The sequence below is a fragment of the Varanus komodoensis genome, unplaced genomic scaffold (assembly GCF_004798865.1).
Source record: "Varanus komodoensis strain SLA01 unplaced genomic scaffold, ASM479886v1 scaffold1, whole genome shotgun sequence".
NCBI lineage: Eukaryota > Metazoa > Chordata > Lepidosauria > Squamata > Varanidae > Varanus > Varanus komodoensis.
Window position 1 is genome coordinate 120,310,886 of NW_025335268.1, and position 18,314 is coordinate 120,329,199.

General features: G+C 43.1%; 1 protein-coding gene across 2 annotated transcripts; it reads left to right on the top strand.

The window, feature by feature from the left end:
* The first annotated feature begins 7,517 nt into the window (after positions 1 to 7,517).
* Positions 7,518 to 16,513, top strand: CUNH1orf210 (chromosome unknown C1orf210 homolog). Of its 2 annotated transcripts, none has more exons than XM_044450837.1 (5): positions 7,518 to 7,569; positions 10,220 to 10,320; positions 11,880 to 12,390; positions 13,968 to 14,081; positions 15,385 to 16,513. In XM_044450837.1, exons 2-5 carry the CDS (start codon positions 10,234 to 10,236, stop codon positions 15,744 to 15,746), a joined length of 1,074 nt encoding a protein of 357 aa, XP_044306772.1. In that variant the 5' UTR covers positions 7,518 to 7,569; positions 10,220 to 10,233; the 3' UTR covers positions 15,747 to 16,513. The 2 variants fall into 2 exon arrangements, with proteins under 2 accessions (XP_044306772.1, XP_044306781.1); XM_044450846.1 differs by lacking the exon at positions 7,518 to 7,569 and adding an exon at positions 7,679 to 7,785.
* The last annotated feature ends 1,801 nt before the right edge of the window (positions 16,514 to 18,314 follow it).

Sequence of the window (18,314 nt, forward strand, 5' to 3'; positions counted from 1 at the left end):
AAAGAAAAATGCAGGCATTTGAATATCCTTCTGCACATCCTTGCAGGCAGAAACCCTATTGCCCCACTGCCACCTCCCTCAATACTGAAAGTTTCTTTGATATTGAGCTGCTGTGCTTTAATAGGTTGCTTTGTAAATTAACTACCCATTTAACTTTTATAATGATAATGCAATTTTGCATCATTTGTTCCTAGCCTTGGGGAGAGAGGCTTGTGAAACCTGAATGGGGTTACACTGAACATTAATTTGAAATGTACCTTATTTTCTTGCTAAGATTTTACCTAAAATATTTGCATAAATCTAATAGTGAGAGCTTCCTTCTAAGACTATGGGCGGCAGAGAAGGGAGGTATTTTTGTGAGGACTGGGATGGGTAAAACATTTCAGCATTCCTGACCATTGGCCATGTTGGCTGGGGCTGATGGGAGCTGGGGTCCACAACATCTGGACAGTACCAGGATGGGGAATGAAAACAATCCCTCCCTTTGGAGTCACTGTGGCTGATATTTTTAATTTTTTTTACAATGTATGCTAATAGTCAACATGTGATTAATGAAATGTGTAGTTTGGTCCTAAGTTGTTCTGGAATAGAGATGGACATCAAAAGTCCTGCTTTTAGACAGAATATGAGAACGGTGGGCATTTTCACACATTAGGTTTATACTGGCCTGTATGTTTTTCACTATGCTCACATTTTCTGGGTTTGTCTGTACAATTGATTCCCCTTTCATCTTGTAAATCATTTTGCATCATTTTAATATCATTTGATGACATAAACATTGATATTCATAACAGACAATGAGCAAGAGGCTCTGGTTAGGGTTTTTCCCGCCATTTGTGAAAATGCTCCAAAGAGTCAGCAATCCTGGCATCTGCTGATTTATTCCCACAAGCGCCACTCCTTTCTTTTCCTCTAGCGTACAAGTCTGTGTAAACATTGGGCCAGCTGCCTTGAAAACAGCCTTGCAAAACCCAATTCTAGCCTGACAATAAGAGTGGGGAAGGCAGGAACTGGCCTCTCCTTGACCTCGTTCTCCTTTAAGACACAAGAGGAACCCAGTCTGGCTCTAAAATGTTCCAACCCCAGCCTTCCCCAACCTGGTGCCCTCCAGATGTAACCTGACTCTGTTGGGAAAATCAGATAAATCCTGGCAGAAAAGGGTTGCTTATGTGCCTTTGTGTTATAAAATGCTTGCACCCTTTCTTAGGAAGCACCCAAAAATTCCAAGCCAGGTTACTGTTTGGCATTTGCTGTTACTTTAAGAAGTGGGACTTGATGGCTTCCCCAAGGAGCTGCCAGGGCTATTGTTTTGCTGATCAGTAAGGACTGGTCAGGCTGCCAGGTTAACAGCATTGCAGTCACCCTCATTTAATACCAAGACTCACAATAATCCTCTGACCATTATGTTAATATCCTGCAATCAAATGCCACTGTATCGAGCCCCCTCTGCAGACCCCTCACCTTCTTCTGTGTTCACCTTATTTCGTCATCAACTGCCCAACTGCTGGACCCATGTGACTCAGAAACTATAAAATACTCTGTATATGTTCTAAAAACATGTAGTTGGTGGTGCAGACCACTATCCAGTAGCATGCTGTCATAAGTAACTGCAGGGGGCCTGAGTGATCTCACCAATAAAACAACTGGGGTTCAAGGCGATTCAATCTTCCCTGCGACGTCAGGTAATTTATTCTCACCATTGGTAAAGAGGCCCTGACAACTCCCATCATCCTCAACCAGCCTGGCCAACTATGGAAGCTGCCAACCAACACAGCTGATGGGCACTAGGTTGAGGAATGTTGGATTCTCAGGAATCTCGGGAATTCCTTCAAAGCATCAGAAAGGTAATTGTTAAAACAGGGCAGAAATAAAAAGATCTTGCTTGACTGGTTGTAAGCTGGGTGTAATTACACAACTAATAGTAAGCAGTAAAACTAACAAAGGGCATGAACTACAGATGAGGCGAGGGAAAGACAGGCTTGCCAAGACAGGCAGTCTTGCTTCTTTCTTTCTTCTAGATGGAAGGCTCCCAAAGCAACCTTAACCTAAATCTTAAGGATGCTGTTCCCTCTACCACCAGGACCATAAGATACATGTTACCACCGATAAAACACTCATTCAAATATTATTTCAGGACATTTCCCCTTTCCAAAACTGCAATGATTCTTTTGACAGTTCAAATCCTTTCCCTTTTAAAAACACATAATAAATGCACCCCAAATCTCATTAAACTTATTTTTCTTTATATGCCCCTTTCTCATTTTAATATGACAGGTTAATTTGTTATTAACAGCTATATTTGACACTTCCCTGTACCAATCACACAATTCATAATCATAGTTTACTTTTAGCTATGATTAATCCTGCAGCAGTTATTAAATTTGTTATTAGCTTTTTATTGTTCCAACTCCACTATTTTTTATTAAATACTGAAAATAGTGCAGTCTCGGGGAATGTTTCCTTCTCTATGTGCCTGCCCACCCCTTAAGATCTAGGTCAGAGGTACCTCTTTAGAGCCCTCTTCAAAGGAGATTAGGAGGGTGGCTACCCGAAGAAGGGCCTTCTCCGTGGTGGCACCTCAGTTATGGAATAGACTCCCCAGAGAAGTGTGCATGGTGCAGCCACTTTATTCTTTCCAGAACCAGACTAAAACCTTTTTATTTCCTCAGTATCTTAAGGTTTAATTGCTATTTTAATTGGAGTTTTATTGAGGATGTGATGCTGTGCTTTTTAATTTTCATTGAACCGTCCTGAGACTTTTTGTAATAGGACAGGATAGAAAAGCTTTAAATAATAAATAAATATTTAGACTTAATATTTTTCTACTGTCTTTAAAAACCACTTTCCAAAACGTTATTATATATTCACATTCCCACCACATACAAAATATGTACCCACTCCACTCCGTTAGGTACCACATCCCATCATTTCCTTTGTCTTTTTCGTATCAAAACTGTGTTTATTAAGGAGGCACCTTTGGACTGGAGGTGCTAAGAAACCTTGGGCTAGAAGATGACCTCTAGACCAGAGCTATGATTGCTGCACTCTTCGGTAGAATAGTTACTGGATGCGTACCATAATTCAGTGAGATTCTGGTACCCTCTAGCGGTGTGAATCAGAATTGCTGGGCACAAGAAAGTTTCGCATTTCAAATACAAAGGTGCAGATTTAGCAGTCGTTAGCTGTGTTCAAGGAATCACTGGGAAACAAAGCCACGGTGTCCCCATGTGTACAAAGTTATGCAATGACGCTTATGATGTGTGGTTTGCTGTGTCAATGGAAGCTGGCAAGGTGGGTGGCAGGGGTGGCTTCAAAATCACCCCAAACCCAGCTGCGCATCTCACCAGATTCAGATGACGCACAGCAAGACTTGTGTTGCAAGGGCAGTTAAGCAAATCACATGGTACGTGCTCAGCACTTTCAGGAGCAGCAGGCCCTGTGGCTTCTTTTCCCCATGACTGTCCAAACTGGGTCCCCCTCTCTGCCTAAGGACCCCTGGGAAGGATCTGAGATTAAGGAAGAAAGCAAGATTAGAGCAATCCTCTTGTTCAAACTACAATTCCCAGACTTCAAGTGCTTCCAGATGGAGGGCTCCTAATGCTAGTCAGTACAGGGTTCCGCCCTGGCGTGCCAACCCAATCGCACATTACAAGGAAGTAAACACACACACACACACACACAGAGCAAAATAAAGGTCCCCTGCGCCTCACGCAGAGAGCCCCGATGAAACTTTTCATGTCATTTATATACCTTCCCACACAAAGGATGTCAGAAGCTCTACTTTGGTTGGCTATTTGCCACTGTACAGGTCTTCTAAGTATGCCTGTTCACAACTAAATTTGCTGAAGCTCCTACCTTTATCATTTAAAACTATGCTCAGCCTCCCTTATCACTTTGTAAATGTCCTAAACACCTGAAGGTTATGGCTGCCTAGGCCCATGCAGAAATCATCTTGTGTCTCCTTCACTACGTAATACTAACAACCAGAAAACAGTGTGCAGCAATTCCTCTGTGTTTGTGTGTGAATAGATTTTCTTTGGTAAGATAAAAGGCAGCAAAAGGCTTTTCAAAACACATATGTAGAATTTCTCCTTTCTATGCAACTGTTAAAAGACCCAGACTGTTAAATGGGATCATGCTAACAAGAAAATTAGCAACTATAATCTGGACAGGCTGCATCTGAAAAGCTTTGCTAGCATGAGGCAATGGATGTGAATGTTTAAATATAGCTGTCTTACACACCCTGGAAGCTAGAAGCACCATATCCATGCAACAGCACCCTGATGGCCCACCCACCCTGATGCCACCACCACTTGTTCTAGTGGTGTTGTGAGGCGACTGCAGGAGAAGGGGTGGACAGCCTTTTTCAGCAAGCAAGCCAGGTTGACTCTGGACGAACACATCAGGAGCCACATGCCAACAGTGGGCGGGCCTAATGGCCAAAGCGGGAGGGAACACCCCACAGTTGGCATGTGCCAGCTGGGAATCCAAAACATCCTAAGGCACTCTAGATGCTGTGTCAAGGGCCATAGGATCATTCTGCCTGACAAAACCTCTACTTTACAACACATTGGATAGTAGGCTTCTTCTTTAGGTATAAATAATATGCAGGGTCTACCAAAGCCTGGCAAAGTACATAAGATAAAGATAAAAATCCAGAATGCAGTGCTTGGGCCCATCTGGCTGGTCTTAACTGCAGTATCACAGCAGTCACAGGCCTGCCAAAAGAAGACAGGAAATGGCTCTATTGTTAAGAGAGCCCCATGTTTCCCCTCATCTGGAGAAGCTACATCCCTGTGCCAAGGAATTCAACCTCCAGGCAGTAAGAGCATTCTCCGCCCAGTCCCACCGATGCCATGGTGTCAGCTATTTTACTACTATCCTGTGAATGCATTCAGAGACACTCCATCCTTGGAGACTCAGAGGGCACAGACAAAACTGAAGGGGACACCTCTTGTGCCTGGCTGTTTTGTTCTCAAATCCATGCAGCAGATGAGAAAGGACAGGAAGTTATTTGTCTTCCATCCTTCAGAGAAGCTGGCTCTCCTTAGCATACCATTTCCTGATCTCTGCCCAGACAGCAGCGTACTATGATAATGTAGTATTGAACCAGAAAGTGGGACTAGGAGGATGTGGCAGGATGGGAAGGTTCAGCAAGAAAATCAGGGAGCGAAACATTTTAATATAGCAGTTGGACTTCTCCGTCCATGCTGGTGTTGCTAGAGCTGGAGTGAGGCCTTAGCTTGATGTTTAGACTAGTACCATGAACACAGGGATGGACGCAGCCACTGGAAAAACATTTAGAACAATTATGTGAGAAAGCTAGGCATTAAAATTCAAAGAGTGCAGCATTTTGAGGCTGAATTACATCGTGCTCTTCCCGTTTAAGAGCCAAGCTGCAAGGCACAATATGAACAAGCTGAGTGAACTGGAGGAAATGTTCCAGCAGAAGCCCATCTATATGGCTGGGCCTGCATATTTTCCTCAGGTGGCAGAACAATTCTGGGCCAAGATTGGACTAATATCCAATCAGTTAAAAACAACCTCAGTTAAATTGCACTTGTTTCTTCCCCAGCCGATCTTAATTTTCCTGCTTTCAGTTTTTCCAGTGTATTAAAATAATAAATAGTTAAATATCTGGAAGACATCTGGCATGTGCTGCTGTTCGCACATACAGGGAAGGCCACAGCACTCAAGAGGGGATCAATCTTGACTGATCAGTCCAGCTGCTCAGTGTGGAGCAGCCATGTTTCATGTGCCTATTTTTTTAATGGCCCCTTTATATGATGTTACCATCAAATTGCTGTCTTTTGCATCTTTTCCTCAATTCCCTGTTTTCTCTCAGACGGCAGAAAATCTGAATTTGTATGTGTGCTGAAAGATCAGAACAGGAGTTCAGTTTCTCTCAGGACTGGATCTTTAATAGTGCTAATCGTCCATCTTTCCCAGAAGGTATAATTTTGGTGTGCACAGTGATACATTAGGTAGGTGAACTTACGGCCATGCAGCATACCTTCTTGGTTACCTTTCCAGTCAGACCATTTTATCAACATTTTATTATTTATTAATTTATGTATTTCTTACTCAGGGTGGTTCCAGATGGCTGGTTCCTAATGCCACAAAAATCAAAAGGCACTGTGCATCTATGCAGTCTTTCCCACTTCAGTGGATTTTCTGTGATGTGGAAATATGATGGAGGGAGCAACAGGGAAACACAGGAGGGTTACAGATGGAAGGCTGGCCACCCCTTAAAATTCTCTGTTTGGGACAGGTTGACTGAATATCTGGGAACACCCTCCATTTTTACCAATAGTACTAAACCCCTTTTTTCAGGTATACATTTTAATGAACATTCATGAAGTAGTGCTTAAATAAAGAATTTTTAGTATTAATTAAGAATGATTTCAAAATATATCCAACTGCAATTTTAGCAAAGTGTTTGTCCTGATTTACCCAGCCCACTTTCTAACTTGTGTTTTTGCTTGCTTGCTTGCAAGTCTTCAACATAATCCGGCAATCAAGCTTAAATAAATAAGCCCGTTAGCACTGATTAAAGAACTGATTAAAATTTAAAAAATGATTGTGCTGGGACATTTGAAAAAGCACTTGGATGAATTCTCCTTCCCTGTTCACATGGTTATGGCACCAATGAGTGTGGTCCAAACAGAGTTGGATGTTCACATGGAAAATGCACAGTACTCTCAACAGAATGGAACACAAATTGTGACTTTCAGTGGAAGATCAATGACCAGCTAGTGTTAGGCGCTAGACTTATCCACTGCCTCCAATGGGTAGGACTCCTATTAGCATCCATATCCATGAAACCAGCTACATCCTCACAAGATCAGCTCCACACAACAAAAATGAAAATAAGAAGCTCCCTTTCACATAGTGATACTATGAATCCATCTAGCTTTGTGTTTTCTACACCAGCCATCCCCAGCTTAGTGCTTTCCAGAAGTTTCGGACTACAGTTCCCAGCATATCTGATCAGTGGCCAGGCTTCCTGGGGCTGATGGGCTGTGAAGTCTAAAACATCTGCAGAACATCAAGTTGGGAGGTGCTGATCTACCCAACTCAGCAGTGGCTCTCCGGGACGGATTCAAGCAAGCGTTTTTCCCCACCCTCCCTGGAGATCCAGGGGATTAAACCTGGGTCTTTCTGGCTGCAGAGCATAAATGCTGCCATGGAGCTACTGCCTTTCCAGGTACACCAACATCCTCCACGCCCAAATGCCTTTTACTTAGGCTGTCATTCCTGCAGAATGCATGCACCCAGGTAAACAGAAACACAGGGTGGCTTCTGACCATTCACAACCGCTTCTCCCACAGTTTTACTGAAACTGCTACAACTGTGGGTGTCCAGTGCCTATAGGGCAGCCTTTGCCCCCCTTTGCTCTGCCATTAAGCCATGGTGCCCAATAGGAAAGAGAAGCTGGGTCCAGTTAATGTGTAACTGGCTTTCACTTTTTTTGCATTCATCCTCCATTTTCTTGGGCACTTGCCATCCCCACAGTACACAGACCCAGGAAGAGAGAGGGAGAACACACAGCCTGGCGGTATTCCTCAGGTAAATGCTTCTCCCAGCCACAGGGGAAAGCGGGAACAGGTCGTGATCGGTTCAGACTGCAACAGCATTGCCTCTCGGTAGGACCTTCATGCAGCCGTGAGCACGTCTCTCCTGAGCCGGGGAAGCCAAGTTTGCTGTGAGAAGCTGGCTGTGTGCGCGTAGCGGCCTTGGGTGCGGTCCAGAGCCAGGAAGCACTCCTCGGGGTTTTAGACGAAGGTAAGCAATTAGGCACTTCTGCATTTTGTCCTGCGTAGAGCAGTGCGAGCAAATGAGGCTTTTCATGTCCGAACACTGCCTTCTGGCTTTGCGCCATGATCTGTATAAGCAGCAGACATGGGAATCGGTGCACAGGTCAGTCCCAAAAGCCTGGCTTTCCTCCTTATCAGAGCGCCTGCTCTAAAGCCAGCTTGTTACAGCCGATCCCCCGCCAAATGCAGCACTGTTTCCTACCTGCTTTGGTGAGACCTCCTTGTTGGTGTAGTGGAGGCTCTCGGGGCCAAAACTTTTTTGGATTAGCAAGGACTTTTTGACTAGCACTGCGGTATCTGCCACTTGCCACCGGCTTCCCTGTTCCCTCTAAACTTGCCTGCAGTCCTCACAGGGATGGGGGATTAGTTTTCCCAGCACCACGCATCGATTTGGTTCATGCGAGCAACTAGCTGCAGAGGGTTGTTATATGATCCAAATGCAGACTGTTTCTTACACAGGCAACAAGCCACAACTTGTTCTAGGGGGTCGTTCAACCCATAATGAGTTAGTGTCAGCAAACACCTGCACAGCAAAGTCATTTGTGGGCTGCGGAGTCAGTTGGCAAGCCAGCTGGGAAGAGCAGCAAACCGCCGGGTTGCACTTTGCAATCTTGTCTTTGCTACCACCAATAACAGTCCTTCCACCGATGCCCAAGTGGCACTGTGGAAGCGCTATCACCAGGTTGGCATTTATTGTGCAACTGCGTTTTTCATTTTTAAAATTTTAGTATTTCTTTTGTTGGTCTTTTGTAAGTGTGCTAATATGCACTTCGGGCTGTTAGATACGTGTAGTCTTGCCTTGCTGTGGCATGTGCAGTGCAGTAGGTAACAGACTGAGAAGGTGAGACTGCATATAGGTTACTAAATAGTAAAGGTGGAAAGTGGTGAAAATGAGTGCACAAAAAAGGGATGGCAATACATGTGCCCCCTTAGCTATGCCATCCTCTGGCTTGTAAGTGCTGATCTGAAATTTCTCACTGTCCTTTCCCTGAGTCTTCAGAAAGGGGAGTTATTTCCCACGTTTTTGGAGCATTTACTGCTGTGGTTAAGGGCGGTGGTGGGGGACTAGTTGTAAACAGCACTGGTGCTAGCACTCTATTTACTATATCTTCTTGTTTTTCTTTTAAACTTTCAGGAATATTTTTGCATTTTTGGACAGGGAAATAGACACAAATTTAATAGCCAGGAAGTAAGTGAAAGGGAAACTTCTGCCAATTTAAAGGCAGAGCAGTGAATTGACATCTTGTATTAATGGAGCTGTGCTGCAGGTGTGCAGATTTCCTTTCTGTTTACTTGCAAGCCATTAAAATTGTGTACATTTCTCCTCCTTCTACTTGTCAGCCATTAGGTCTATTATTTCTCAATCAAAAAAATCTGCATTTTTTCCTAACTGTCAGGGAACCACAGTAACTGCAGCAGTAGTTAATATTTAATATTCTTTGCTCTGGATTCTGAGACCTGATTTTCTGTTGAACAGTTTTCCATTTTGTTAATTTTTAAGAGATAAAAGAAACTAAACAAAGAAAAAGCAAAATGAAAAAGAAAGAAAAAGATACTAAGGGACCTCACACAAAAATTACATAAAGTGCTAAGTGTGGGAAATTACACAAAAAGTCAATAATTATTATTACTTCTATCAATTTTATCACTGCAATGTTGACTTCATTATACTTGGTTATTGCAAAAAAAAAGCACTTTGACATGGGTATCCAATTATAAATGATAATTCACCTTGTAACATATTCACAAACTCACTGCAATTAATAATTGATTTTCCTTTTTTCCCTAGATAAAACAATATCATAATTTAAAAGTTAAATTTGTAAAGCAGTTATATTAATTTGATCATCATATACATACTATTTAATAATAATACTCCCAATTGCTAAATAAAGGAAATATAATGGGCCTTCCATTTAACATAAAATTCTTTCACCAATTAACTGATTAGTAAATGTATCAACTGGTCATCCTTACATAAATTATATTTTTTCTCTGATTTGTTAAGTCAAATATGTATAGTAAGCTTTCCATTTATCATTAAATTCTTTGGTTGGGCAATTTTTTCCATCTTGTAGCTTCCTTCCAGCTGACTCTCCAAACTGATGCCTTGACTTGAACTTGAGTTCTGGTCTGCTCTGACTGGATTCTAACTGAACATGGATGCTGCAAAGACCATCCATCCATGCATGCACACACAGTATTTGCATGACAAAGACAACTGCAATCACAGTGCAAGGCACTACCCCTTCTTAATGACAGGGGTCTGAGAATCACCAGATTACACCTTTCTTAGGTCCATCATCCCCTTGAGTTACCAGGGGGCTGGTCTCCAAGATCCTCATGTAGCCAATTTATATCTTATACATCTCTCTCTCTTATTCTCTTTCTCTCTCTTGCAGCTACCTGAAACACCATGAAAGATGCCTGGTACACCTGGGCCATCAGCGTGTTTTGCACTTGGTCTGTGATATCAGGACATCCATGTAACATTGACAAACAGGTGAGCAAGAACTACACTGTGTATCATGTAGGATAATCTGAACCTTTGAGAAGGATTTTTTCCGGGAAATGCTGGCCAGTGTATTTGATGGATGTTGGCTCTCTGGGCAATCTATTGACCTGTATCAAACATAAATCGTAAGTTCTCTGTGTGAGGTACAATTGGACCTGGATGTCACATTTGGCAGCTATTTATTTAAGAAGTTTTATATCCCACTCTTCAGTTCTAAAAAGTATCCAAAGCACTTAGAAACAGGGAGAGTCAGAAGGGACTTCCTGGGCCATCTAGTCTGACCCCCATCTCCAGCCAGCTCTGCTCATGACATGCCTACCATGTGGATGTCCAGCCTATCCTTGAACACCCTCACTGATGGGGCTTCAACCACTTGCACAGCCAGACCTACCATTAGGCAGAGCGAGACAGCAATGGCCCCCACTTCCAGATGTTCCTTCTGAGCGCTTCCCAGATATCCTTCCAGTTTGGATCCAGATTTAAGCACACTGATGAATAGACCCATGGAAACCAGTGAGGCATGATTAAGCCTTTATAGTGGCCCTAAATCATCCTGCTGCTCTCACGTGTGATGGAGGATGTTGCTCCATTTCAGATGCCAATCCAGTTGACCAACAGCAAGGATACAGATCTGTCTTCTCCTTTACTTAAAGGCTGCAAAAGGTCTAAACATCCTCAGTCAAAAATAACTAAAATATGCACTGTTGTCCCAGGGATTGACTTATTTAAGGGCTTTGACCTTATAAAAAGCATCATCCAGTTTGGTGCCCTGTGCCCTAGCAATAAGCATGTTGTCTCAGAAAACAGTACCACTGAATTCAGTGTAATGTACTGTCCTTTGCATGGGATTGCAGCCTTACTCAATTTTACTGAGAGAGAGCACTTGATTATACCTTTCCAAACTGGATAAATAAAGGATTAAAATATTCAGCTCTAGAGCTGCTAAGCCGTTGTTGAACTGGCTTTAGACTGGGGAGAAGGACCCCTCAGAGCCAGGCATTCAGATCTTGACTGCTCCCTAAAGACCCGCACGGGCTACCCTTTACAACTGGCATGGCTCTTCAGAGGCACTGGCAGTGCCAACCACGGGTGGGTAGGAAAGTGGATGATATGATGGAGAGAGATGTGACGGGGGTCGGGAGGGAGATGCCCAGAGGGGTAAGTCTTGGTGGAGGGGGGTGTTCTGGGCTGGAAGACTTGGCAGAGCTGGGGGGTGCCAGTGGGAGAGCTTGACGCACCCCAAGTTCATCAGTATTTTCTTGCTCACTCTCTGAGGGCTCACCACTTACAAACAGTAAAATGCAAAAGCTGCCTAAAAGATGCCTAAAGCCTGTTTACTCAGTGAGAAAAACCCAGATTTCATTTTAAACCATTTTTATTGTTAGGTAAATGGAAGTGGTAATTTTTTTGGTGGGGGAGGGGAGTACTCCATGCTGTATAATTCTGCTGGGGAGAAATGTCCCCAAATCAAATGGAAAAATTAATTAAACAAATGAGGTGCTTCAGTTTCTTGACATTTCATGAATTGATTTTAATTCATTTTGCAGGGACGGGCTGCCTGCAGTGGAAAGAGCCTATTTCATCCTCCAAATTCTCTTCCCAGACGCATCACCAGCTTGGATCTGTCCTTTAATTCCCTGATGATGCCCAAACATGGACCCTTTCTGAGAAGCTTCCAGTCTCTGCACTCCCTGAACCTCTCCAGCAACAGCATTCCTAGCCTTTATCCTTCACTCTTTCATAACCTTGGTGCTCTCCACCTGTTGGATTTGAACAACTGTAGCATTTCCCACATCCACCCAAAGAGCTTCCTGGGATTGAAAAACCTTCATATATTACTCCTGAAGAACAATAAACTTCAGTCTCTTGATCTGTCCATGTTCCTAACCCCTGGGAGCCTTGTCCATCTGGACCTGAGAAACAACAGGCTTCCGCATACAGTTGAACTTGTTCAGTCAACTGTGCCAAGAATACAGCATGTCCAACTTCAGGGGAACCCAGGGGTGCAAACCCACAGCACTGTAACTCCTTTCAGGCAGATGCTACAACCAGGAGAAGGTGAGGCAATGAACAGGAAATGAGATGTGAAGTGAAGGGCATACAAAAACATGAAACCATCATAATTAGTGTAGAGCACAATAGGACATGTTTCTGGAACCAACATCAATTCGTTGAATGAATATAATTGCTAAATAGGTGACTTTCTTGCAGGAGCATGTAGAATGCGGTGGCCAACTCCAGGGGTTTTGGCCTACAACTTCCATCAGTCCTAGCAACCATAACCAAGGGTAAGAGATGAGAGTTGGAGAACAAAATGTCTAGAAGGCTACAAGTTGCCTACCGCAACACAGAATGAATGATTTACTGTGGGTGCTTCCAGACAGATAGCTCCTAGCATTACCAATCAAACAACGTTGTGCATTTAATTCTATTTTTTCTTCCGTAATGGTTTTTTCCTCTGGAAACAAAAGGGATGAAGCAGTGGGAGAACACAAGAAGGAAGATTGTGTTATCTGGGACTCTGTAAAATTCTGTGATGAGGGAGGTTGATTACAGAAGGAAAGTCTCCTCTGGAAGCACCCAGAGTCTAATTTTTCATTCAGTAAAGTCTGGTTACTACCGACAATTCAAACCATTGACATGTAAGTGATCTGTCAGCCTGCATGCACATTCTCATGGTAGCAGTTTCATGCCTAGCTTGGTGAAAATTCTCAGTTTCAAAGCATTAAATGAGATATTTGAGAAAAGAACAAAAAGTTTCATAATAGCAGGGGTTTTCCAGGTGTAGAAGAAAACCTGCTAACTTCAATTTTCATGAAAGCCACAGTAGATATAATCAGGTGTCTGAATGGCTGTAATCTTCACACACACACACACACACACACACACACACACACACACACACACATTCTCCCTTTTAAAAAACAACCTTTGGATCTGTGCAACAGCACCAGAGATGGCATACATTTACCTGATAGATGCAAAAATGGAGGAAAAATAGGGAAAAGTCCATTACATTGTGGGAGCATTACCCTCAGGGGGAGCAAATAGCCTTATGAAGGTCTCCAATGTTTTAGAGTAAATGTCACTGGTACAACTCGTGTGAAGAGTACAGTGGAGAACCAAGGACATAGCCTTTGACAATGATGATGATGATCAATAATATACCCCTGTAAAAAGATAACTATTATTGTTATTATTTCAAATAATAAATGCCCCGTATATTTTATAATACATAAATACATACATCAAGAAGATGCATTTGGTCACAGTGGTACCCGCTGGCACCATGCCAAAGTCCACAGTATTAGGAAGACTCAAATCAGGAGCTGGATGAAAACTTTTGTACCCATTTATTTATTTAACGCTTTTATATACCATCGCAATAGCCACATGGCTCTCTGGATGGTTTATGCAATAAAACCATAACAGTCATACGTAAATAAAACAGTTAAAAGATCAGTACAAATAATAAAGCAAAATAACATCCCTATTGCAGCAGGGGCACTCTTGTGTGAGCATAGCAAGCTGTTAGTATGCAAACAGGGTGGAACTAGGTTGGAACTAAAGTGCAACTGAAGAGAAGGAGAGTTTTTGTGTTCTTGATGAACAGTTCTTCTATGATTTGTGCCTAGAGCTCCAGACTCATGAGGTTACAAATCTGCACTATCGGGACCTGAGTCTCAGAAAAAAACTTCGGTTTCCTCGTGCTGAAGACTCAACCAATCCAACACAACTAGAGAATGACAGTAAGTGAAGCAAGATCTTGGGCCTTTGAGTCCTACAGGTGAACGATAAGGCTCCAGTGCTACAGTTCTCCTCTTTGCTTGTTTTTCCTCTTCCTGCCGAGCACAAATCAGTTGCAACCTGGTGCTTCTTCTCCTGTAGAGTTTTCTGTGAGGAAGAATTACCATCCAAAGCATCATAATAAACCAGATAAGTTTGGGTTGCTATTTTCCCTCCCCCCCCCCACAAAAAATTAGGGGCTGGCTGTAAGGACTGGAGCGCTTAATCTTTCATATGGATCCCCAAATCTATGGGAGGCCGTCTGCACCACTAGCCTGCTGCCTGTGGACACTTGAAATAAAAGTACAGGGGTCCTGGTCCACTCTTTGGCCTGGAACCTAACCTTCTGTAAACTGTTCTGAGAGCCGCTCGTAGGCTACTCAAAACAGTATAGAAACACCTTAAAATAAATAAACTTGGATTAACTGTTTTTTGCTCACAGGTACTTCACTTCCTGCTGCTCACCCACCCAAATCTCCTGTTTGAGGATTTTTCTGGAATCAAATGCTTTCCTCTCCCCTGTATGTACATGGAAGGGCAGGTCCTCTAAAGACAGACAGATGCACACAGAGAGAGCCAAACTCTAGACCCAAATTCTCCATCCTGGCACCCACTAGCTGTGCTAAATGACCATCTTGAGCATCTGCTTGCTGGTTGGAGGTGGTGGGAGGTCTAGTCTATCACAGGTGGTAGATGCTGCTTTCAATTACTTTAGTTGGGCTGGATTTGGAGATTACCTCCAGCAAATTTTCTTCCAATCACTCTCATGTTACTGGCTACATAACTTTCTGAAATAGGAGAGATCCGGTAAGGAAGGCTCAACTGACGTCCATAACTCTAAATAAGTTCCAGTTCCAGTCTTAAACAACTTTTGTCTTCTCTCCTGTTTCCATGCTGGAGCTCTTGGTGCACCTCAGAGTCCTGGCTTGCCCACATGAGGCTGAAGATTTAAAGGAGTGATTGGCCAAAATGCCTGTATTGGGCCAACCACCCTGCATTTGTCGGGGAGAGTTGTCCATTGCTACAAGGATGACTACTGATGCTTTGCTATTTTCCTGGAAGAGGGAACCAATTCTATAGTGGGGCTATTTTTTAAATCTCCTGTTTGAATGCATTAAAGAAAAAACATAGAGGCATCGCCTGCATGTTTGCTTGGAAGTAAGTCCCACGCTATTCAGTGAGACTTACTTTCATGTACATGTCGTGAATAGGACTTCCTGGAACAATGACAAACCTTGAATTGTCCAGTCATTCTTTCCCTTGCAGCATTTACTACCATGCCCGCCCTTGAAAAGGCTGGAAGGAGCTGGCCATACTTTGCTGGTTTTGTGCTTTCGGCCATTGGCATCTCCATCCTGATTGTACTGGTTGCCAAATGCAAACTGCTCCAGCGGAACCATGCCAGCTACCACCATCAGCGGCTGCCTGATTCCCACTCAGTCGGAAGTAGCCGCACGGAGGAAACTGACTCGGCTTATGAGAGGAACCAGCCCATCGATGGAGCAGCTGGGAGCCCAGCTGAGGATGATGATGGCTTCATTGAAGATAACTACATTGAGCCCAATCGAGACTTGAAAGAAGAGGAAGAAGAGGTAGAGGGGGAACTTGAGCCCCATTTCAGAGTCTGAGGCCTGTTAGAAACCAAAGACCAATGTTTTGCATGCTCTCGGCTACGTACTGCTGAGCCTTTCCACTCTATTTTCTAGGAACTTCCAGTGATCTCCCTGCTGCCAAGAAGGGGGACTCATTGCTCCCTCTGACTCCCTTCAGCCCCAGGCATTATGCTAGGCTCTGTAGTACAGTCACATCTGGGGGTTCCCCACTCCTGCTATACAGCTTTTTCTTCCTGTCATGTGATTCCAAAAGACCATCCTGCCAATTCTGATCTTTCCCAGGCTTCTCTGTTCTCTGAGCTGAAATATCCTCTCACTAACTTTCAGTTCAAGGCTGCCTCTTAACTTCCATGTAAGCATGCATAAGATTGCTAGCAAATTGACAGGCAGACCTAGTTTTAGCTATGAGCCCAAGCCACTGTGAAAGTGCAGTTTTAGGCATAATAGTTTGAAATGAATATAAAGCACCAACAAATGTTTTGTCGGTTAAACATGCAAGGCTGCTGGAAGAAAAAAATATTGGAAAGCCTGCCTTAGTTCAGAGGCTGTAAATTATTATTTGACAAGCAAAGCAGAAAAGCTTGCTCCCACCTGTAAACAATCTTCCAAGCAGGACTGCTAGTGTCCGGCCACTTTCACAGAATTATGTGGCCTTCTGGACCCACTTGTAATCTGCTGTATGTTACCGCCACTTCTATCCTTTTTCTTAGTGTGGAAGATTTGCTAAGGAAGAAAGGGCAGAATAACTGCCCAATGCTATTTGTATTATTACATGTATATTCCACTTTTCTCTCTCATGTAAGGAACCCAAGCCAGCTTACAAGAGTCTCCTCCTCCTCTATTATATTCTCACAAAAACAGCCTTGTGAGGTAGGCCAGGCTGAGAGTTCATAACTGGCCCAGAGTCATCCAGTAGAGACTAGAATCTCACTCCTAACCACTTCACTACAGAAATACCCAGCTGGAACTCTCCATACACTTCAGTCTGCATTATCCCCTCTGTCTTGTTTTATCCCCATTCTGCCTCTACCTTGTGTCTGGGTTTTGCTGTGGTTCCAATGTGTCTAGAGATAGATGGGAGCTGTTAGAGGATGATTGGTCAGAAAGGATGTTGCAGGTCATTCAGAGCATAAGTTGATGTCCACACATGGGAAGAAATTATGTTCTAAAAAAGAGGTGGTTTGAATGACATAGGGGCATCCTAGGGAGGGCCTCTTAGTGCATCCATTTCTTCTGTGCATAACCAAGGTTGATCGATACCCTCCCTTGGTGCTCAGGAGGGCAATGTGCAGCACCACAGGGTAACTCCCCTACTTGCAACTGCCTGATACCCTTCCAAAGGAATTGAGGCTAAAGGGCAGGGCGCTTGACATTCCTACAGCATGGGCATCCACGTGGGCATTTTTCCACCAGCTTGTGGTGGGAATTTATGCACTTAGTGCACACCACTAAACCACACGCAGGCACTTTCCTTGTGTCTGCACTTTGTTCCTTTGCATCACATTCCATGCCATTTAGAAGCCTACCCAGAGTGGGAGAAGAACCCGGAAATGGAACAGCTCAGGTTCAAAAGAGTGCTCTTATTCCAGAAACATCATGAACTTCAACACAACTTTATCTGGAGTGAGGAACACACTAGGAGAGGGGACCCTGCTATAAATCCACACCCTTATTTTTCAAGTGGCCCTCAAACTATTATTTCATTTTTCTTTATGTTTTCACTCTGTATTTTATTTTAAGTATCTGTATGCTACTATTCACAAAAATCTTTTCCCAGTAACTTGATGTGTGAGGCAGGAATTCTAAATAAATGTAACTCCTCTATTGCAGCAGTTCTGAGTTTAAGCATGTAGCCCTGGTGACATCTGTAACTAGCAGAGAACATATGTTTACATTTAGATACTGTATACGGGTAAGGCTTGATTGGTGTGGATAATGAATCCCATGAAGTGACTGCATTATTTGAATTAGCACTATTCAAAGTTATAATTCTATGTGAAGTTATAATTCTATGTAAAATATGGGAATTGGTTCTAGCTTGGTGGAAAGAGGCAATGAAATTTTTAAGCACAAGCCTTTATATGTTTGTTAATGAAATATTACAGCAAAGGATAGAAAGAATATACTTATAATTTAAAAATGTTGTTAACCAAGTTACAGAGTAGTTATAGAGAACATTGCTGTTATACACACTATTGAATTAGATGTTTTGTATAGTATATTTTTTTTCAAAGCCTGGCAAACTGTCCACTATAAATTGATATACAGTAGTTAAAATACAATTGCTTTAACAGCACCTTTCTCATCCATGCTACAAACTCTCAAAAGGATAAAACTGGCCTCACTTGTCTCTGCCTGAACCATTCTATTTTGCTGCCACTTCCTTATCTGTGATTCACAAGCTTCTCCACAACTGCACAAGCACAAAATGGCAGCAAATGAAGCCTTTTCCTATCCTAATTCTCTCAGGTCTATGAAAATAATGGAGTGGGAACTAGGGTAAACAAGGCACAGAGCTCAGAGAAAGGTAGAACAGCAGTGAAGAAGCAGGGTCTAAAACCCTAATGTAACCTGGTAACCTCA